We start from the raw sequence: 19072 nt of genomic DNA, 5'->3' as shown, positions 1-19072 counted from the left end.
TATAATATATGTTTTTGTATGTGTGCATAAAATATTTAAACAGGCTTTAAGATGCTCAACATATATTTCTTCACTTTTCTATTTGTCCTCTGGTGATTGGTGCTCTTAAATAATCACAAAATAAGACGGGACTATGCTTAGAAACTTTTAGATTTCTCGTAAAGAAAAGTCACCCGGCTATCCCCTTTCTGCCTCTAATAACTGTGTAGTTACATGTTAAAATTTATGCTATAACACTGTAACTGCTGGTGATGTATTCACTGGTACACATTGAGTACAGTTGTACAGTTTGTGTAAGTAAGTAACTATAATCTGTATATTTTTTCTTATGTGTTATATTTTTATGTAATTACACATGCATAATAGTAGTAATAGGTATTTACATGTGTATGAACTGTTTTTCCAAAAAGACTTCTGACTGTGTTGTGTAATTACCTATATTATGAGATTATTTACTGCATCTGCATAGGAAATTGCAACTTTCCTAATATGTTCTGAGCTGTTGTAGTCTGCTTGTGTTGTGACGTGGTAACCAAAGTTCTGGCCTTAAACCATTCTGTAATGTGTTTTACACAGCAAAGCAGATTGTTTTGAAAGGTTTATCTTTATGTAGGTACTGTGAAATTACAGATAGGTACTGTGATTTGAAAAGGTTACCACAGACACAAATATTTCACATCAAAGTTACACTTTATAATAACTGGATAGCTCCTATTTAGTGGTTATGTAGGCACATTGATAATCCAGACATGCTTTTGGGGTAGTATAATAAACCCCATATACTTTAGTTAATAACATAAAAGTTACTTTTACACACTGTTGTGCAAATATCATCATATCAGAGAATGTTTTAAGGGCAGAACTTCAGTTACCATGTAACCACATAAGTGTAATATTACTGCTAGCCAAATGTTGGAAAGCTGGCATTTCCAGGAACTCTCATTATTAGTTACAGGTAATTGCACACCATCTGTTTATGCCAATGTATTGCATGTGTGAAATATGCTGTTATAACTATCAAGATGTAACTACACAAACTGTACCACTGTAATCCATCTGTATCACTAAACACATCACCAGTAGTTACATTGTTGTTGCATGTATTATTAATGTATAACTACATAATTATGAAAGACACTTAGTGGGACTGTCATTCCTCTTAAACCTAGCAATAGTGCAGAATATCTGCACTTCCTCTTTAGGATCAAACAGAACATTCTGAAATATAAATGAAGTTAAAGTGCGTCAGGAACAGCAGAGCGATTAAACTGGACTTCCAGTAAAGCGTTTGATATCTGACTCGGGTGATTCCGAGTTATAATTTAAAGGAGGTCAGCATTTCCACTCAGTGGTGATGAATAAGTGACCATCCTATTCTTTTAGCCCTCCTGCAGGCAGAGTGTAGAAGATTGAGAGGAGGGTTATATAAAGATAGATGGTCAGATCTGAAATTCTGTTTCTTTCTTTCTGAAGCTGAGAGGGTTCAAAGGACGTGCAGATTAGAAAACACAAGACTCACACATTTTTCTGTTGACAGAGCTGCTGATGTAAATGAGTTTAACAGTTGTTCATGCTTTTGTCAGTTAAGCCTACATTAAGTATGAAATAATATGGCACTAATTGCTCATTGAGTTAAATGCTGTTTTAATTGTCCATTCTTTGTGTAGACATCATGAAAATAATGATCTCAGGTCAAAGAAAAAGTCTGAGACTCTAGTTGATGTAAATGTGTTTATGCAGCTGTTCATGTTGTACATGAAAAGTGTATTAGAACTAAACATAGTGTCAAATTATGATCTTTGTATCATATACTGTTAATACAAATATAAGGAAAAGTCAACAGCGTTCTCTTTGCATTTGTGTTCCCTGACCTCTAGTGGAAATAAGAAGTATTGCATACCAAAAAGAGGAATGTTGCAGTATCTGATAATTAAAGTATTTCTATACGGACTATAATAACCTGTTCATTCTTTATTCAAGGATGCAGTGACGTACAGCAGGGTAACATTTGGTGTCAATGATGAATAATGCACAGTTGTTCAAATTACAGTTATGCAGCACAGAATTTGACACGACAAATAGACATATTTTACAAATAATGGATGAAATTTACAGCACTCTATACTTATTTTTCATTGAAAAAATGCTTAATTTGTAATTAAAACATTTAGATTAGAAATATATTTCAGCTATAATTCATTATATCAGATTTCCAGATGGTCTAAATTTGATGTCTACATAATTGTCAGTCTCTTTAAACTGTCTAGAAGACACCAAAATTGATGTCATGGCTTTTAGCAGCTTCTGATTGGTCAGCTGTCCTAATTAAGTGTTAATCAGGAGTGCACCTGGGTCCTAACTTTACAGACAGTGCCTTTTTGTCCTTGATACCATTGGAAATTCAAAGCAACTCAACCAAGACCTCTGGTTGCTCATTATAATTTCCAAACAACTGAACGTACCATAAGAAATGTACCAACAACTGTATGCAAATATAAATATCTTTGGACCACATATACACTGTATTTCTCAGCTAGAAGGCACAAATCCTTCCCAGGGCTGGATGAACTTTGGTCTGAAAGGCTCAGCCATACCCCGAGACATCAACAAAGGAACTGGTGAAGCAGTTGGTCTTAGGTAATAAAGTGATCTACGTGCACTTTAAAAGAGTCCTAGATTGCCATTGGCTGAAAGGCTTCCATGCTAGGACGAAGCCCCTACTTCAAAACCAACTTAAAAAGCCACACTGAGGTTTGCATGTGATCACCAGGATGTATTTTGGACGAGTACTCAAAAACTCTTTGGCCATAATGATCAGTGCTTTGTATGTAGGGAAAAAAGTGAGGCTGTTTTATGCAAAGAACACCATCCCAACTGTGAAGCATAGGGGTGGTAGCATCAGGTTGTGGGGGTGTTGTGCTGTAAGAGGGATTGGTGCACTTCAGAAAATAGATAGCATCTTGAGAAAGGAGGATTATCTAGAAATACTGAAGAAATATCTCAAGAAATCAGCGAGAAGGTTAATACTTGGTCTTCTAACTAAACAATGGGCCTCATTCACCAATATCTTTCTAAGTTTTTCGTAAATGTGTTCTTGAGAAAGGTCCTGAGAAAAAGTCTACAGCAGATTCATGACGTGCTCTTAAACAAAATGGCTTGAAGACAACAAAGTGAAAATATCAGAGTGGCCATCACAAAACCCTGACCTGAATCCCAAAGAAAAACTGTGGACTGAACTGAAAAAACGTGTCCAGGGAGGCCCACAAACCTGACTCACCAGTTCTGCCAGAAGAAATGGGCAAAAACTCAGACAAAGTATTGAGAAGATTGAGACAGAAGCTTGTGGAGAGCATTTGAATCAAGTTAAGCAATTAAATGGCAATGGCACCAGATACTGACAAAGTTGCGCTGGTCTGAGTGGATCAGACACAGCAGTGCTACTGGAGTTTTTAAACACCTCAGTGTCACTGCTGGACTGAGAATAGTCCACCAACCAAAAATATACAGCCGACAGCGTCCTGTGGGCAGCGTCCTGTGACCACTGATGAAGGACTAGAGGATGACCAACACAAACTGTGCAGCAGCAGATGAGCTATCGTCTCTGACTTTACATCTACAAGGTGGACTGACAAGGTAGGAGTGTCTAATAGAGTGGATAGTGAGTGGTTTAAAAACTAGTGTTTAAAAACTCCAGCAGCACTGCTGTGTCTGATCCACTCATACCAGCATAACACACACTAACACACCACCAGTGTGATTGAGAAGAGGGTTATATAATGATAGATGGTCAGATCTGAAAATCTGAAGCTGAGAGGGTTTAAAGAACATGCAGATGAGAAAACAGGAGGCTAGAACATTTTTTTTGTTGACAGAGCAGCTGATGTAAATGATGCTCACTGAGTTAAATGCTGTTTTTATTGTGCATTCTCTGTGCAGACATGCAAATAATGATGAAAGTTCTTGACACTCTAATTGGGGTAAATGAGTTTCTGCAGCTGTTCATGTTTTGTGTTCAGCAAATTAAGTGCATAAAAAGCACAAGACAACAGAACACAGTGTTATGGTCTTTCAGACACATCATATATTGCTGATACAAACAAAAGGAAAAGTCTTTTATTGTAAACCTCCTATTACAATATATGTTCTACCTTTAAAATAAAGTGATCTCAGTCTGTTTGAGTTTCCTGACCTCTTGTGGCAGTAGGAGGTACTGCATGGCAAGAAAGTAATTATGCTAATACCTGAGACTTACCCAAAGTAGCTAATATTATTCCAACACATTCTAACGAGTCTCTCTTCCCTCGGCTACTGTTGCTATGTCAAACTTTCAGCTCAGGCTATCTGATAGCATCTGTAGCACTTGCGCTAACAGACTAAAAGGTTCCTAAGCATAAAGGAAAATGAGGGAGCCACACTGTGGAGTCCCTGAGATGCAGGAATACAGCTGAAAACACTTTATTAAAACAGGATTCTGGAAATCATTTCTACAGTACAGTACAGAACCAGGGGAGTCTTCCCTTCACTCTTCATGGACGTTAAAGCTGTTGGTTCTAATGATTAATAATGAGGAAATATGAATGGTGGAAGACGACCCTTCAGATGAGCTGGCGCTAATGCTAACATTGAGTTATTCAGCTATTTAGCGAGTTAGATGCTCAAATTGTACACAGGGTCTTTCAGCAAAATTTTAAAGAAATTATTTGAATGGCATCCTTATGTATACAAGTGCATCAATATTTTACACTGTGAATGATTTTAATTGCAATCAAAATTTGACCCTGAACATTATCTTGGTACCCAAACAGTGTAGAGACTTAAAACATCAAATACGTATCTTTAATTTTATCATCACTGTTGAGGAACTATCATGAAAAAAATTTGTAAGTGCAATAGTATTTTAGAGACACTGAAACTTGAAAAGGGTCATTTTTTACTGGACCATGTGATAATAAAGAGGCTCATCATTACTGAGTTTACTGCCATAAAATGTTATTGATTTACAGAAAACAAAGTGACCCCGACAGGCAACATCTATTCTATATATATATAAATAATGTGAGTAAGCATTGACAGTTTACCTGTATTTTATATTATTTTGGAACACTTGTATATATGAATATTACTGAAGGTCAACAAGATCTTGCCTTGACGGTCCACTGGAGCTCTAAACAGACATATTTCAGTATGAAAAAAACATAGATCTATAATAACCTGTTTATTTTTTCAAGGATGCAGTGACACAAGGAGGAATAACTTGATGTCAATCATGAATATTGCGTAACTGCATTAATAACCATTGCAATCTGTAGCACACAATATAACACCATAAACATAGTAGGTCATAATTGATGAACATTATAAAGATAATTTATTAGTGAAATATTTTAAATGTATTTGTATCATTATTTATTAATATGTACTGATCTGAAGTGGCCCCACACCTAATACTTCTATGCATTACAGCAACAAGTTAAACCTAATCCATAAGAGTGAGTAACATAACAGAAAATTGAAATATGGATAATCATAATCAGTCCACAACTGCTGATTAAAAATATCCTACTGAAAGGTGATCAGGTATTCCGGATACGCCTGCACGTCATGGAAGATCACAAACATACTCGGGTTTTGTTGGTTATCAGTGACGCTGTCATACAAATCTGTGGCTATAAAGCTCTTGGGTGGAGGTGAAATTAGCCCAGCCCTCCCTCTGGTGTAGTCACCGACCAGCACTCTGGCCAGATACATGCGCTTACGACCAAATTGGTCAGGCCTGGAGTATCCCCTGGCTGAGTAACTTGGGTCAACAGCAAAATACACACCATTGCCATACATGGCACCTTCAGACAAAGAAAAAAAAAAGACACATGATATATTGCAGAAACAAATTTAAACTACTAACTATTAACAAATTGTGGATTTATTATCTACAAATGTGTGGTGATGATATTATTGCTGTGTTATACCATGCATCCCAGCATAGCTCCTATTGAAGCCCCGGTGGTTGATCTTGTCTATGTTATCAGGGCCGGTGCCGTGGAACAGCCTCTTCTCATTGTTCTTGTGCTTGTTCTTTTCTTCAAAGTGCTTCTTCTGAATCATGTAGCTCCTCCACAGAGTGCTGTTCTGGACTCTCTCAATCTAAGAACATCACACTAATAAATAAGTGGCCGGCAAAGCACTGTTTTGATCATCACTAGCCTTAACATTATGTTCAGTGGTTCTTGAAAGTTTGTGAAGTCCTTATAATAGATGAAGAGAGCCAAATTAAACAAATGAGACAAAAATATTAGACATGGTCATTTATTTATTAAAGGAAATTATCCAATATTACAAATCTGTGAGTGGCAAAAGTATGTGGACCTTTGCTTTCAGTATCTGGTGTGACCGGCTTGTGCAGCAATAACTGCACCTAAACAATTGATTAGTCCTGCACGTCGGCTTGGTGGAATTTTAGGCCTCCATACAAAAAAGCTTCAACTCAGTTATGTTGGTGGGTTTCCTCCCATGAACTGCTGCTTCAGGTCCTTCTACAACAATTCTGTAGGATTAAGTTCGGGACTTTGACTTGGCCAAAACATTAACTTTATTCTTCTTTAACCATTTCTTTGGTAGAATGACTTGTGTGCTTCGGGTGGTTGTGGGTGGTTATGCCTGCTGCATGACCCACGTTCCATGAGTTTCAGTTCACTGACAGACATCCTGACATTTTCCTTTTCCTGATGCAGCAAAACAGGCCCAAACCGTGATACTACCACCACCATGTTTCACAGATGGGATAAGGGTTTAATTCTGGAATGCAGTGTTTTCCCTTCTCTAAACATAACCCTTCTCGTTTAAACCAAAAACATCCATTTTGGTCTCATCCATTCACAAAAAGTTGTTTCAATAACCTTCTGGCTTTTACATGTGATATTTAGCAAACTGCAAATGGGCAGCAATGTCCTTTTTGGAGAGCAGTGGCTTCTCCTTGCAATCCTGCCGTGCACACCATTGTTGTTCAGTGTTCTCCTGATGGACTCATGAACATTACCATTAGCCACTGTGAGACAGACCTTTAGCTGCTTAGAAGTCACCCTCGGTTCCTTTGTGGCCTTGCAGACTTTTACATGTCTTGTTCTTGGTATGATCTTTGTTGGTCAACCATTCCTGGGGAGCAAAACGAGGGTCTTGAATTTCCTCCCTTTGTACACAGTCTGTCTGACTGTGGATTGGTGTAGTCCAGACTCTTTAGAGATGGTTTGTAACCTTTTCCAGCTTGAGGAGCATCAACAGCTCTTTTTCCGAAGATGAAGTTCTTCTAATGAAGTTTTAGGTCAAATTTATGCAGAAATATAGAAAATTCTAAAGATTCGCAAACTTTCAAACACCACTGTAGGCTACCATTTTACACCAGATGTGCAATAAAGCATGGAACAAGACATTTTTTCAATGAAAACAAGTACACACTGCATTACTCTGATCCATTGAATATCCAAATTGTGGCTAGCTTGCAAGATAGGTAGGTAATAGAGTTGACCCTGATATACTCCTAGGTACGAGTTTTAGTTGTTAAAGTAATTAGGCAATTAATATTGTAGCGTCTTTGTAGAAATTATGGCCTCCTGCCCAGTATGTGAAATACCCCCTGGTACTCGGGTGGCGGGAGTCTGGGTCCCATGTTGGCCGGCTGATAACTCACTCGCCATAGCGGTGCTGATGTTTCAATGGCAGCAAAATAATTGATCTTCCTCGTCTCCTCATCAGTCTTCTTTTGAGAAACGAGTAACAATTTACTTTATCCACCAAACTCTTGGGAAACTGGGCAAATATTTTGCACATTGTAAAGTTTTTCAGAGGTTTCTCAGAGGCACTCACACACACACACACACACACACACACAGGGGCAATTTAGCATGACTCATGGCCCTGCTGTTATCTGTAGCTTTCTTAGCCACAAAAGTAGCCAGCGACATCACTAGCTGGCCAAAAAAACAACACATCTACTGCGGTTGAGCTGCGAAACATTTGAATGTAGCTTACAAAAGTGTTGCATTTCATAGTAGTAACAACCTGTCAGTTTCATTTGTTCGTTTGTCAAGTACATTAAATAAAAGACTTTAAGCTGCTGTATGAGAGTTTTATATCATGGGTAAAATACATGCATAGAGAGATTTTTTTAAGTAATCTTACGTTAAGAATTTGATTGGCCAGCCCAGTTCTCCTGAACTCATTCTCCACATCCTTGTATTCCTGGCTGCCTCGTTGAACTTGGACCTGCTTAACAAACACACCTCCCTTCATGTTCTCCCAATGACTGGGCAGAGCCAATGAGGGCTGGTCTGGAAAAGAATCAAGACATACCATGTGTAGTATTTTGAAAAAGAACAATTTTTCTCTAAAAGCTAAAGAATACTTGTTAAAGAACACTTCATTAGAAAAACAAAAGAGGTTCTTCTAAGGCATCGTTCAAATACAGAGCCCCTGAAAAAAAACTAGTTTTTCAATAATGGTGGCAACCTAAGTGCATCATGCTGTCTGCCCTGTAGAAGGCACCAATAGAACATACAGACAGGATTCCACTCACTATTATCTCCCAGGTCCATGGTCCAATTTTCAGTTGTGTATCCTTGATTGGAACTATGCTAATGGAAGCTGACCACTGTATAGCTCCTTATCTTGAACATCATTATGTTGTATCGGAGCCTCATTTTAAACATGCTTTAAAACTCAACAGACTGTTTCGGACAAAGCGTTACAGCAGAGGTCACTAATAGGCAGACCGCGGTCCGAGTCCGGACCCAGACGCTGTCCTATACGGACCTGGACCTATAACCGATAAACTATGGAGAATTATTTAATGTCAACGGGGTGGTCCTATTTTAATCAGCATAGCTTTTCTAGTCATTTTAGCCAGTTTAGCAGCCCGGGAGACTCACAGACCAATTGCATTGGTTGTAAATATCACACGTGACGCTACTCAGGCAATCAGATCTGTGCATTACGATGAGCACCAAGACTCGAGTGAGTAACGCACAAACAGGGGAGGGACAAGGTGAGAAACAGCAGTCAGAGAAGAAAGTGAGCCACATTATCTTACATTGTGTGCTCTAAAAAGAGAAAACTGACAATAAATATTGTTGAAATATTAATGAATTGTACTGAATTGAACTGATTTGACATTCAGTTGTTGACTTCATAAGATGTTGATATACCTACTAGGCTACTTCAGTAAACAGTATATGGCACTGAAACATGATGCAAGTTAGACATTAAAATGTTCGGACCTTTGCTTGAGAAAATTTTCTCTAACTGGACTTTATTGAATTTTAATTAAAGCTGTCTGGGTTACAGAATATATCCACTATATTGCTTTTTATTCAAAATCAGCTACAGCTTTTTATTTTACTGAACAAATAATTTTATTTTTTTTTAGTTTATTGAATAAAACTTAATCTTAAACTAAACTAAACTAAACCTTAAAATCTCATGCTTATCACATACTAAGGCTTATTATTCAGTAACTACAGTGACTTCAGTGTAAACTGGCTGAGCTATTCTTACCTTATAGAAGTGTATAATAACACTTTGAGACATTTAAGGGGTTTATGTCTATAGGTGGACGCATGCAAAGTGTTTAAAAAATTTCCAAAAGTGTCCAAAAGAACATTTCCAGAAAATTATCTCGAGATAATTATCCTGAGATAACAAATTTGAGAAAAAAAAATCTAAGGAGGTTTCTTTTTTACCTATTATAGAAAGCCCAAGTCTTTTTCACCCATGTCTTTTTGGGGGCTCTGTACATTGGCACGTTTATGTTTAAGAGTGTACACTGCAAGGGTGATAGAGATTTGCAATATAATAAAGCATACAAGCTGAAATGGAAGGTTATAGCTGAAGGTTTCATAAACCATTTGAAGCCTCTTACCTTTCCGGTCAACCCTCTTCAATTCAATCCTTCTGTTTCTTAAATAAGCCACTCTTTGGGTTAAATCAACCTCAACCTCCTCGTTGTTGACCTTGATCTTTATGCGAGGTTGTTTTTTCCCATAGGCCTCCTCCAGGTCATAGTTCATGTAAATATCGAAGGGTACGAGATTATTTGTCCTGTCCAGATACTGCCACTCTACCAAGCTGCTGATCATGAAGGCTTCACGTTTTCGGGCCTCGTTCTTCTCCACTTTGCGGATCATGTCCCGGATGGCGCTCTCTGCCTTGACTACATCTCGGGTCAGGCCCTCCACGGTGATGACCGGCTCTGGACCATTCTTATCAAGCTGAATGCTGACCGTGAGCTCGCTCTGCAGGTTAGTCAGCATCTCTGAATCCTCTCTACTGAAAAAGTTGATGGCGGAGTCCCGGATGGATGAACTCGTTTGCTCTTTGATGATGAAGCTGTGGATCAGTTCTCTGGCTTCATTCAGGTCCTGCTGGGTCTCTGCACACAGCTGAAAGACCGCCGGCTCAAACTCCTCACTCGCCATCACAAAGTCCTCGTCTTCAGAATGGAATGGTCGTCTGGCTTCTGGACTGTTGTCAAAATAGCTGGCCATAGAGTCAAATATTCCTTTTTTAAAATGAAATAAAAACAGAACAGAACAAATTACTTCCATAGATTTAGATTTATTTTTAAATTTTACATACTAAGTTCTTTTTAACCATTAGAAGTCCCAGTTATCACTAGCAATAACAAAAGCTTGTTGTATTTCAGTGATTTACAGCAACTGTAATAGATAATGGTATGAGAGAGACTCACTAGAAAATGATGAGAATTTGGCAACAGGTGATATTTTAGGGCACTGTTGCTTAATGGCATGTTCTTCTTTCGTGGTAGAACCTGGACTTTCCTCAAGAACGACCACAAATCTATGTTCCTTCATCATCATCAAGAACATGCTTCCCTGCTCCTGGAAGTACTTTTTAGCACCTGCTTTTTCAATCGTCAGCCTATCCGTGTGGAGAGCGTCTGCAATCTTCTGAAAGTTCTCCATGGCTGGTTGGACGTGAACACGCTCTCCAGACAGTCGGATCAAGGGTCGTTTAGGGTCAAATTGAACTCTTACCTCATTGGGCTTTACAAGTCTCTTCCAAACTGGGGACTTTTTCTCATTTATGAACTTCACCACAGCGCATGACTTGACGTGAAGGACTTCTTCGATTCTTGAGTGCGTGTTGATGAATTTCTCCAGGCTCCTGCTGACCTCCAAGACTGGTTGCTGAAAGCCAGTAACTACAACTGTGTCATTGTGTTTTGAGGGTTTTATAACCACAGTTTTCTTCCTGGCTAAGTTGTATGTGTCACACATTCGGTCATTGAGAGAGCGCCATTCTGGCTTTTCAAGCACACTTAAATCCTCTAAAGAGAGGATATTAGATGTAAGTGCCATTTGAAGTCTCTGCTCTGCCTCAGTCAGTGCTCTGTCTGTGCTTCCAGTCAACACAACATCCCCATTTTCAACTGTGTAGACTGCACTGATTCCCTTGGTTATAAACAGATCTCCTGACATCTCCTCACAGTCCACTGATCTCAGGAACTCCAACAACGAAGGGTCCATTTTCAGAGGCTTCTGTTTCAGTCTCAGTCTCCTCTCAAGGATCCAACGTTTGATGTCAATAATTTCCATAGAAAGGCCACACAATGTTAACTGATTGGTGTCTTTTTTGTATGTGAGCTTCAACTCTGGGTATTTAGCTGCAGCATTTTGTTGAAGTCCTTCCTGCAGAAGCAGAGAGACCATGGAAGGGGACATCTCAATACTCTCTGAGACACTATTCTGGTCCCTTTCCATCTGATCTGATGCTCTCTTTAAAACATTCTCCAAAATCGGCTTCAGCAGATTAATGTCTTGAGCCATTCCTGCCAGTGTCAGGACTCCATCATCCATCTTCATGAAGGCTTTGTCTTTCACTATTGATCGGATGTCTTTCTCTACTGCAAACCAGACAGAGGGGATCACTGCATACTCAAAAACAGCGTAGCTGGAGAGTATTTTCCTAAAGCCATCTGTGGCGTTTTTCTTCCAGGTGTCTATTATTTGCCTCTTGGTTATACCCTTCTGTTTTGAGAGCGTAAGAAGGGGACTAAGCTGTACTTCAGCTTTGTCCATGTTCACGTGGCAGAAAAGTGAGATCATCTCTTGACAGATGGAAGATATCAGCCCCTTCTTATTGAGGAATTCCCTGATAGCAGGATGGATCTTCTCTCTGAAAGGTTTGGGCAGCGTCCATGTTGGTCTGTCTTTCCCATATAAGGCGGTACCCAAAGATATGAAATATGGGTATATATTGATTGGAGTCCTGCCAATACGGTGATCTTTCTCCAGAATTCTCTTTATGCCTGGAAAAGGATGATGGCAGATATTTATACTATAATCTATACAAATGACACATAATCTTTGAACATTTTAACACAATATATATATGGAACTATATATAACTATAAGGTAAATAGAGAATCTATCTAAAATTTAAAGCACAAATGATTTACCTTCTTCATTTTGAAAGGTGACAATGGCAGCCTGTTCATCTGGAATCATAGTGATTGTCTCCACTGCCCCACCCCACTTTTCAAAGTAAAGTTCCAGCAGGTCTGTAGAAGTCTGACCAGGCAAATTTTCCATTTTCACACTTCTACTTTTTTCCAGAGGCCGTCCAATTAGACCATACTGCTGGAACTTTTTACTGCTCTTGCTCTCCATGAAGAACTTTTCAGCAACTGCAAAAAAGAAATAGTTGAATGATTTATGATTGGCTGAGCAGTTCGATAACAAAACATTGTTTCACACTGAGAGTGAAAGACACACCTTTGTGGTCATTAAAGGTCACAACAGCAACATTTAATTCTCTTATCAACTCCAGGAAAAACTCCTCTTCAGAAACACCACTGATGTTCTCCATTAAAAGCACAAGGACTTCTCTGGACAAGTCATCTGTCAGTTTCTCCAGGACCACAGCACTGGACCGTGGAGGGTCTTTTGGAGGTTCCCCAGTTGGGGGCTCACTCTGGCTCTCATCAGGACCAACTGCAGGTAAAATCAGAAGAAAATAAGATAACTTCACTATTTTATATGCAAATGTTTTATTTCTGCATGCCTTTCATTTATCTCTGCAGCTGAAAAGGAAGAAAAGAGAGAAATAACTCACAATATGGATGCACACTGACTGACACCTTGAGTATCTTGAGATCAGTCCTGTCCAAAACTCTCTTGACAGCTGAAATTGAGACAAAATTATGTAGTTTGTTTAACAGAAGAGAGAACAATTACTTGAACAACTGAGGTGAAGTTCTACAAGTAATAGAATATGATGACTTACCGGCTTGACTACGAAAATGTGACTATGGCAGAATGCTTCTCTGGAATCATGGTGACTTTCTCCACTGCTCCAGCCCACTTTTCAAAGTAAAGTTCTAGCAGGTCTGCAAAGACCTGACCAGGTATGTTTTCCACTTTAACGCTTCTGCTTTTCTCCAGAGCCCGACTCCGTAGACCATACTGCTGAAACTTTTTACTGCTCCTGCTCTCTGTGAGGAACTTCTCAGCAACCGCAAAAGGAAATTTCATTTAAGTCTGAGAACCTGAATAGTTCTACTCAATAAGATAATGTTTCACATGGCTGGTCAAAGACATACCATTGGGGTCATTAAAGGTCACAACAGCAACATTTGATCCTCTTATTAACTCCAGGAAAAACTCCTCATCAGAAACACCACTGATGTTCTCAATTAAAAGCACAAGGACTTCTCCGGACATGTCATCTGGCAGTTTCTCCAGAACCACAGCACCGGACCGTGGGGGGTTTCGCAAACTATCTTTGGGGAGTTTCTCAGTTGGAGGCTCACTCTGGCTCTCATCAGGGCCAACTGCAGGCATAACCAGCAGAAAACAAGATAACTTCACCATTTTATATGACACAGACTAAATGCTTTTAATTTATCTCTGCAGCTGAAAAAAGAGGAAAGAAAAACTCACAATTGGGATGGACACTGACTGATACCCCAAGTATCTTGAGATCAGTCCTGTCCAAAACTCTCTGTACAGCTGAAATTTTGATTAAAAAAAAATCATGTAATTTGTTCAGTAGAAGAGGGAAGACAACATTCTTGAATAACTAGTGTTCTCCAACAGGTAATACAATATGATGCAATAAAGCCTAAAATGCAGGAGGGAAAATTCAGCAATAAAACAACACATATCACTGTCCAAAATGTTCTTTAATATACGTTAATTTACATTTTTTTCAGTTAATTTTATACAACGTCTATAATCTCAAGGGTATCTTCGCCAAACTGGTCCTACCATCAGGTGACTGGAAGGTGATGATAGCAGCTTGCTCTGCTGGAATTGAGCTGATTGCCTCTATAGGTCCACCCCATTTCTCAAAGCACAGTTCCAGAATGTCCTCGTCAGTGACAGCATCAGCAGGAACATTGTTCACTCTCACACTTAAGGCCCTCTGACCAGGAACTGGAGGGGTCAATGAAATATTTATAATGCATGTTATAGAAAGTTGCCAGTTGTTTCCACCAGTAAGATTCTGTATACAACAGCAAGGGAGGAGTTATCAACGGTAGAACCCATTATCAATGGTCTGAACCCATTATTAGTGCAGTTTCCCACCTGACTGCTGGAAGTTAACTGCCACCTCACTTCTTGTTCCAGCCTGAAAAGAAAAACAAAATAAATGGTAACCTTGATCAACACTGACATAAATCAGAAAAAAACAACTTTGGAGACATAACAGATAATGGACATCCCTCCAAATCAAGTTGATTTATGTGAGTCCTAGTCACAAGTATCAAGTTTCTATCATTAAAATATCCAATGTTTTTATCTAAGTGGTAAAACAGGGGGGACAGTTCCAGTTTCATGTATTTTGACCAAGCTAACTGTTGTACTGTAGTAAACTATGGTGAAGGCTGACTGATAAAATTGGGTACTAAATAACTTAGTAAACAGTGTAAGAAAATCATACAGAAGCATACATTCATCGCTTATTATAAATAACTTGCTAAGTAAAAAATGGTCTCAAAAGTCACTAAGTCTAGCTGATCAGGCAGGGATGAGGCAAAGATACGTTTACCACAAAAGATTCAGTGGTTATATGAGTCCATAATTCATATTCATATCAAAAATTCTAGCAGTAAAAAAAGACCATGGCTATAGCCCGATAGCCAGACCCTAAACACACCCCTGGGCTGGCTTCGAGAGACAGAGACAGCTGCTATCAACATATGCAATATGTCATATATGGATGGCTGAAAAAGTGATGCATTAAATATTGCCCTCATAACCAACACTACCAATATACAAATAATGTGATAAAGCAGAAACATATTTAATGAAACATATAATGATCATCTAATAACAAGTGAAGCACCACACTAGCCTTATTAGCTATTGTTTACTGCTCCAGGTGAGGATAAATCACCAAGCATGAGTACACGATGGATAAATGCACCAGAATTTAAACGCTATTTCTAGAACCATCAGTTTGTAAAGTTTTAGAGATTAAAGTTTTGTAAAGATTTTTTCACCAAATGTAACATTAGCTGTCTTTAAAACTATAATGCTAGGGCCATTAGCATGTATGCTAGCAGCTAGAGAATGAGTTGTTTTAGCTTTTATTTGTATACACATGTGAAACTGTACATTTTAGAGTCTGACAGATATTAATAACAGTCTGTTATGATAATTCAGACAAAGCTAAAGCGCTAAATCTGTCCATCATATAGCAGCAGCACGATGTCAGAATAGTGAAATAAATCACCTAGCGAACCCGTGAAGAGCATAGACTGATCCACTACTCTCATTTGACAACTGTGTACCACAGTGTCTCAAATGCCACTGCTATCATAATAAGAGTCCCATATCATTGCATTGTTTAAACAAGCTAACCTGATTTACTTGCACAACTACTGAATGTAGTGAATTGTACCTATTATTGTTATTATTATTATTATTATTATTATAAACAATGATGTGATGCTGAAGTTAGCTAACATTACACTGGCGAATAAATGTAAAAAATAGTGATCAACAAATCAAAATATATCCTATTCTGTATCCTATTCTATCTACTCTACCAACACTGGTGAGAAAATGCAAAAGCAGCGGATGGTGGTCCAGTTTCCTCGTCTCATTTCTCATTTTCTACTGACTGATTTTGGTGAGGAATCTCAGCCCAAAGGCTGGTACAGAATGTTACCGAAGTTGAACGTGAGCAAATTAACCCACATATTTCTTTTCCCATATCCTTCTAAACCAGTCCGAGGTCTGAATGCACTAAAATTGTTCTAAGACAGAACTTCAAAACACTGACTGGCTAAAAACATGCCCACTTATTACCCCCCTTCCCCCTGCTGCTTCTTAATCAAGCACAAGACATAGACAGTTTTGTTCACTTACTGCTCCATCTGCATCTTCTTCATCACCAGGTTTGAACACTTTCAGTTTCACCACCTGGTCTCCAATAGTTACAGAGTGATCTCCTTTAGCGAGAACTTGATCTCGAGCTGGAACAAAAGCAGAAGGTCATCAATAGTTTATAATGCAAGGTTGCTGCATTTACCTTCTGGACAGCATGCGGATGTGGGTCATGTCTGGCAAACATGGCACTGCTGGCACACTGCCGGCACTGGCAAACTCCCAAACTTCCCTTGCTTTTACTTATGTACTTATTTTTAAATAAAATACTTTGATGAGATGTGTAAACATTGTTAAAGTCCATATATGTAAACCAAGCTGCAAAAACAGCCCATTTTGAATGCATTGTTTTTGTGATGTCACCACCTTTTTTACATGTATCCACCCATTCAGCCTAGAGCAGCCTGTTTCAGCCTGTTTAATTGTAAGGGATGAAGAGAGGCTGTGAATGATCATGTAAAAATGACTTATGACCATGTTTGGTGCATAAAACCACAAACTTAAGTGACCCCCGGAGGAAGAAAGTAAAACACAAGAAAAATGTAGGATACGGGCCCTTTATTTGGCTTATTTGGCCCACATGCCTTACTAAGCCGTGGCCACAACTTAATTATCTCGTTCCCACTCCCCAGCCCTAATAGTCCAGCTGTTCTGGACAGGACGTGTGTTAGAGGGACGTCTGGCTACACTGGCTTACATGATGGGACAGTGACGTTGAAATAAGCTACTTGAAAAACTACTTAACGAACGAAGCGAGTGAACGTACCTCGAGCTGATCTGAAGAGAACAGTAGCGGCGCTGCTCTCCTCGGGGAACCTCACCACACAGTCTCCGCCCTGAGACTTCTTCTTACTCTGAAAGTAAATCTGGAGTTTGGCTGTGAGGGTCTTGTTGGAGGTTGAGGGCCAGCGAGCCTCCACAGTGAGGGGGTGAGGAAAGTCCTCCATTGCGCTCCTCCTCGCTCGGCTCTGCGGGAGAGACTGTGGAGGAGCCGCTCAGCTCCAACATCTGTTTCACTTTCGTTTCTTTTCATTTCCTTTCAGAAGGAGCACCGGGGGCTAAACCACATACTGTAAACCACATACTGTAAACCACATACTGTAAACCACATACTGTAAACCACATACTGCTCGTTATAGTAAATGTATACACTACTGTTCAAAAGTTTGGAATCACTGTTCAATATTGAATATATATATATATATGTTTATGTATATGTGTGTGTGTGTGTGTGTGTGTGTGTGTGTGTGTGTGTGTACACACTCAAAAAAAAAAGTTTCTAGTTCTTCAAGCGTTCTTGAGTAAAGACAGTGGTTCTACATAATACCATGAACACTTTGCATGCTTAAACGATTCTTTGCCTGGTGAAAAGGTTCTATATTCACACACACCAAACAGTACAAGCAATACAAACTGCAATACGAACACATAACCAGCAGATGGAAGCAGAGCTGTTGGCCCAACACAAGAGTTCAAATTCCTCTTACTTGGAAAACTGATTCAGCTCATCAAGGCATGAAAAGCTGACATGCAGCATCTTAGCTTTCACTGTTAGAAAGACATGGTTTTAACCTGGTTTAGTGTTAGTGTAAATATCTGTCACCACGCGGTTATAACTCGTTATAGCTTTTGTGAAGGGACATATTCAAAGTATGAGCAGAAGATGAGCGAGTAGTCATTGGTTGCTTGGTTGAGTCAACAAGGTTAACTTCAGAGTGTTATTATCTATAATGCTAAATAAAAGACATTTCAGTTTGGATACCCCCAACCCAAAAACCCACCCCACAAAAACTAACCTATTATAAAATTTTTCATTTTAAAACTCTGTGGCAGTCACATGCAAACGTTTGCACATCCCTAAACACGACATGTTTTTGTTGACTTTAGGTGTAAATAAGTGAACACATCCTCCACAGAGAACATGTGCCTGTGCAAATGTTCTGGCACATTTTAGATTTGTTTCATTTTTTCAATATGTTAAGTAATAATAAACTGTGCCCAATTTTTTTTTATTATTATTATTTAAAAGTACTGCATTGACATTATATCAATACTATAAGTATTTATCATAGAAACGTATACATGGATAACATCTGGAAAATCTAGTGAGATACATAGACAGACAGACACATACATAGACAGACAGACAGATAGATAGATAGATAGATAGACAGGCAGACAGACAGATGGATAGACAGACAGATACATAGACAGACAGACAGATACATAGACAGACATACAGATACATAGATAGACAGATAGATAGATAGATAGATAGATAGATAGATAGATAGACAGATGGATAGATAGACAGACAGATACATAGATAGATAGACAGACAGACAGACAGACAGACAAATAGATGGATAGACAGACAGATACATACACAGACAGATAGACAGATAGATAGATAGACAGATAGACAGATAATAGACAGACAGACAGATAGAGAAATAGACAGATACATAGACAGATAGATACATAGACAAACACAGATAGACAGACAGACACACAGATAGATAGATAGATAGATAGATAGATAGATAGATAGATAGATAGATAGATAGATAGAGACAGACAGACAAGATCACTTTATTAATCCTAGAAGGAAAGTTGTCTATAGCAGCAGCACAAAGTACAATAAAGAACACAGTATCATAGAAAACATA

General features: G+C 38.8%; 1 protein-coding gene across 1 annotated transcript; it reads right to left on the bottom strand.

The window, feature by feature from the left end:
* Nucleotides 1-4045: 4045 nt before the first annotated feature.
* Nucleotides 4046-17419, bottom strand: LOC118825011 (protein mono-ADP-ribosyltransferase PARP14-like). The gene is made up of 16 exons (XM_036595510.1): nucleotides 17170-17419; nucleotides 16386-16492; nucleotides 14598-14640; nucleotides 14277-14444; nucleotides 13950-14018; nucleotides 13610-13840; nucleotides 13306-13522; nucleotides 13245-13252; nucleotides 13123-13191; nucleotides 12783-13001; nucleotides 12467-12694; nucleotides 10736-12316; nucleotides 9908-10546; nucleotides 8173-8321; nucleotides 5967-6141; nucleotides 4046-5840 (listed from the first exon to the last, which is right to left on the bottom strand). The coding sequence occupies exons 1-16, from the start codon at nucleotides 17348-17350 to the stop codon at nucleotides 5560-5562; spliced, it is 4365 nt and encodes a 1454-aa protein (XP_036451403.1). The 5' UTR covers nucleotides 17351-17419; the 3' UTR covers nucleotides 4046-5559.
* Nucleotides 17420-19072: the final 1653 nt, after the last annotated feature.

Source organism: Colossoma macropomum, unplaced genomic scaffold, assembly GCF_904425465.1.
Source record: "Colossoma macropomum unplaced genomic scaffold, Colossoma_macropomum, whole genome shotgun sequence".
NCBI classification, from domain to species: domain Eukaryota; kingdom Metazoa; phylum Chordata; class Actinopteri; order Characiformes; family Serrasalmidae; genus Colossoma; species Colossoma macropomum.
This window is presented reverse-complemented; position numbering and strand designations above follow the sequence as displayed.

Excerpts from the sequence above, each read along its gene's own strand:
- LOC118825011 (XM_036595510.1), bottom strand. The coding sequence starts at position 17,350 with ATGGAGGACTTTCCTCACCCCCTCACTGTGGAGGCTCGCTGGCCCTCA. Across the intron at positions 8,322-9,907 it reads GAAGAGGGTTGACCGGAAAG|ACCAGCCCTCATTGGCTCTG; the intron begins GTAAGAGGCTTC and ends ATTCTTTTCCAG. Across the intron at positions 6,142-8,172 it reads TGGCCAATCAAATTCTTAAC|ATTGAGAGAGTCCAGAACAG; the intron begins GTAAGATTACTT and ends TGATGTTCTTAG.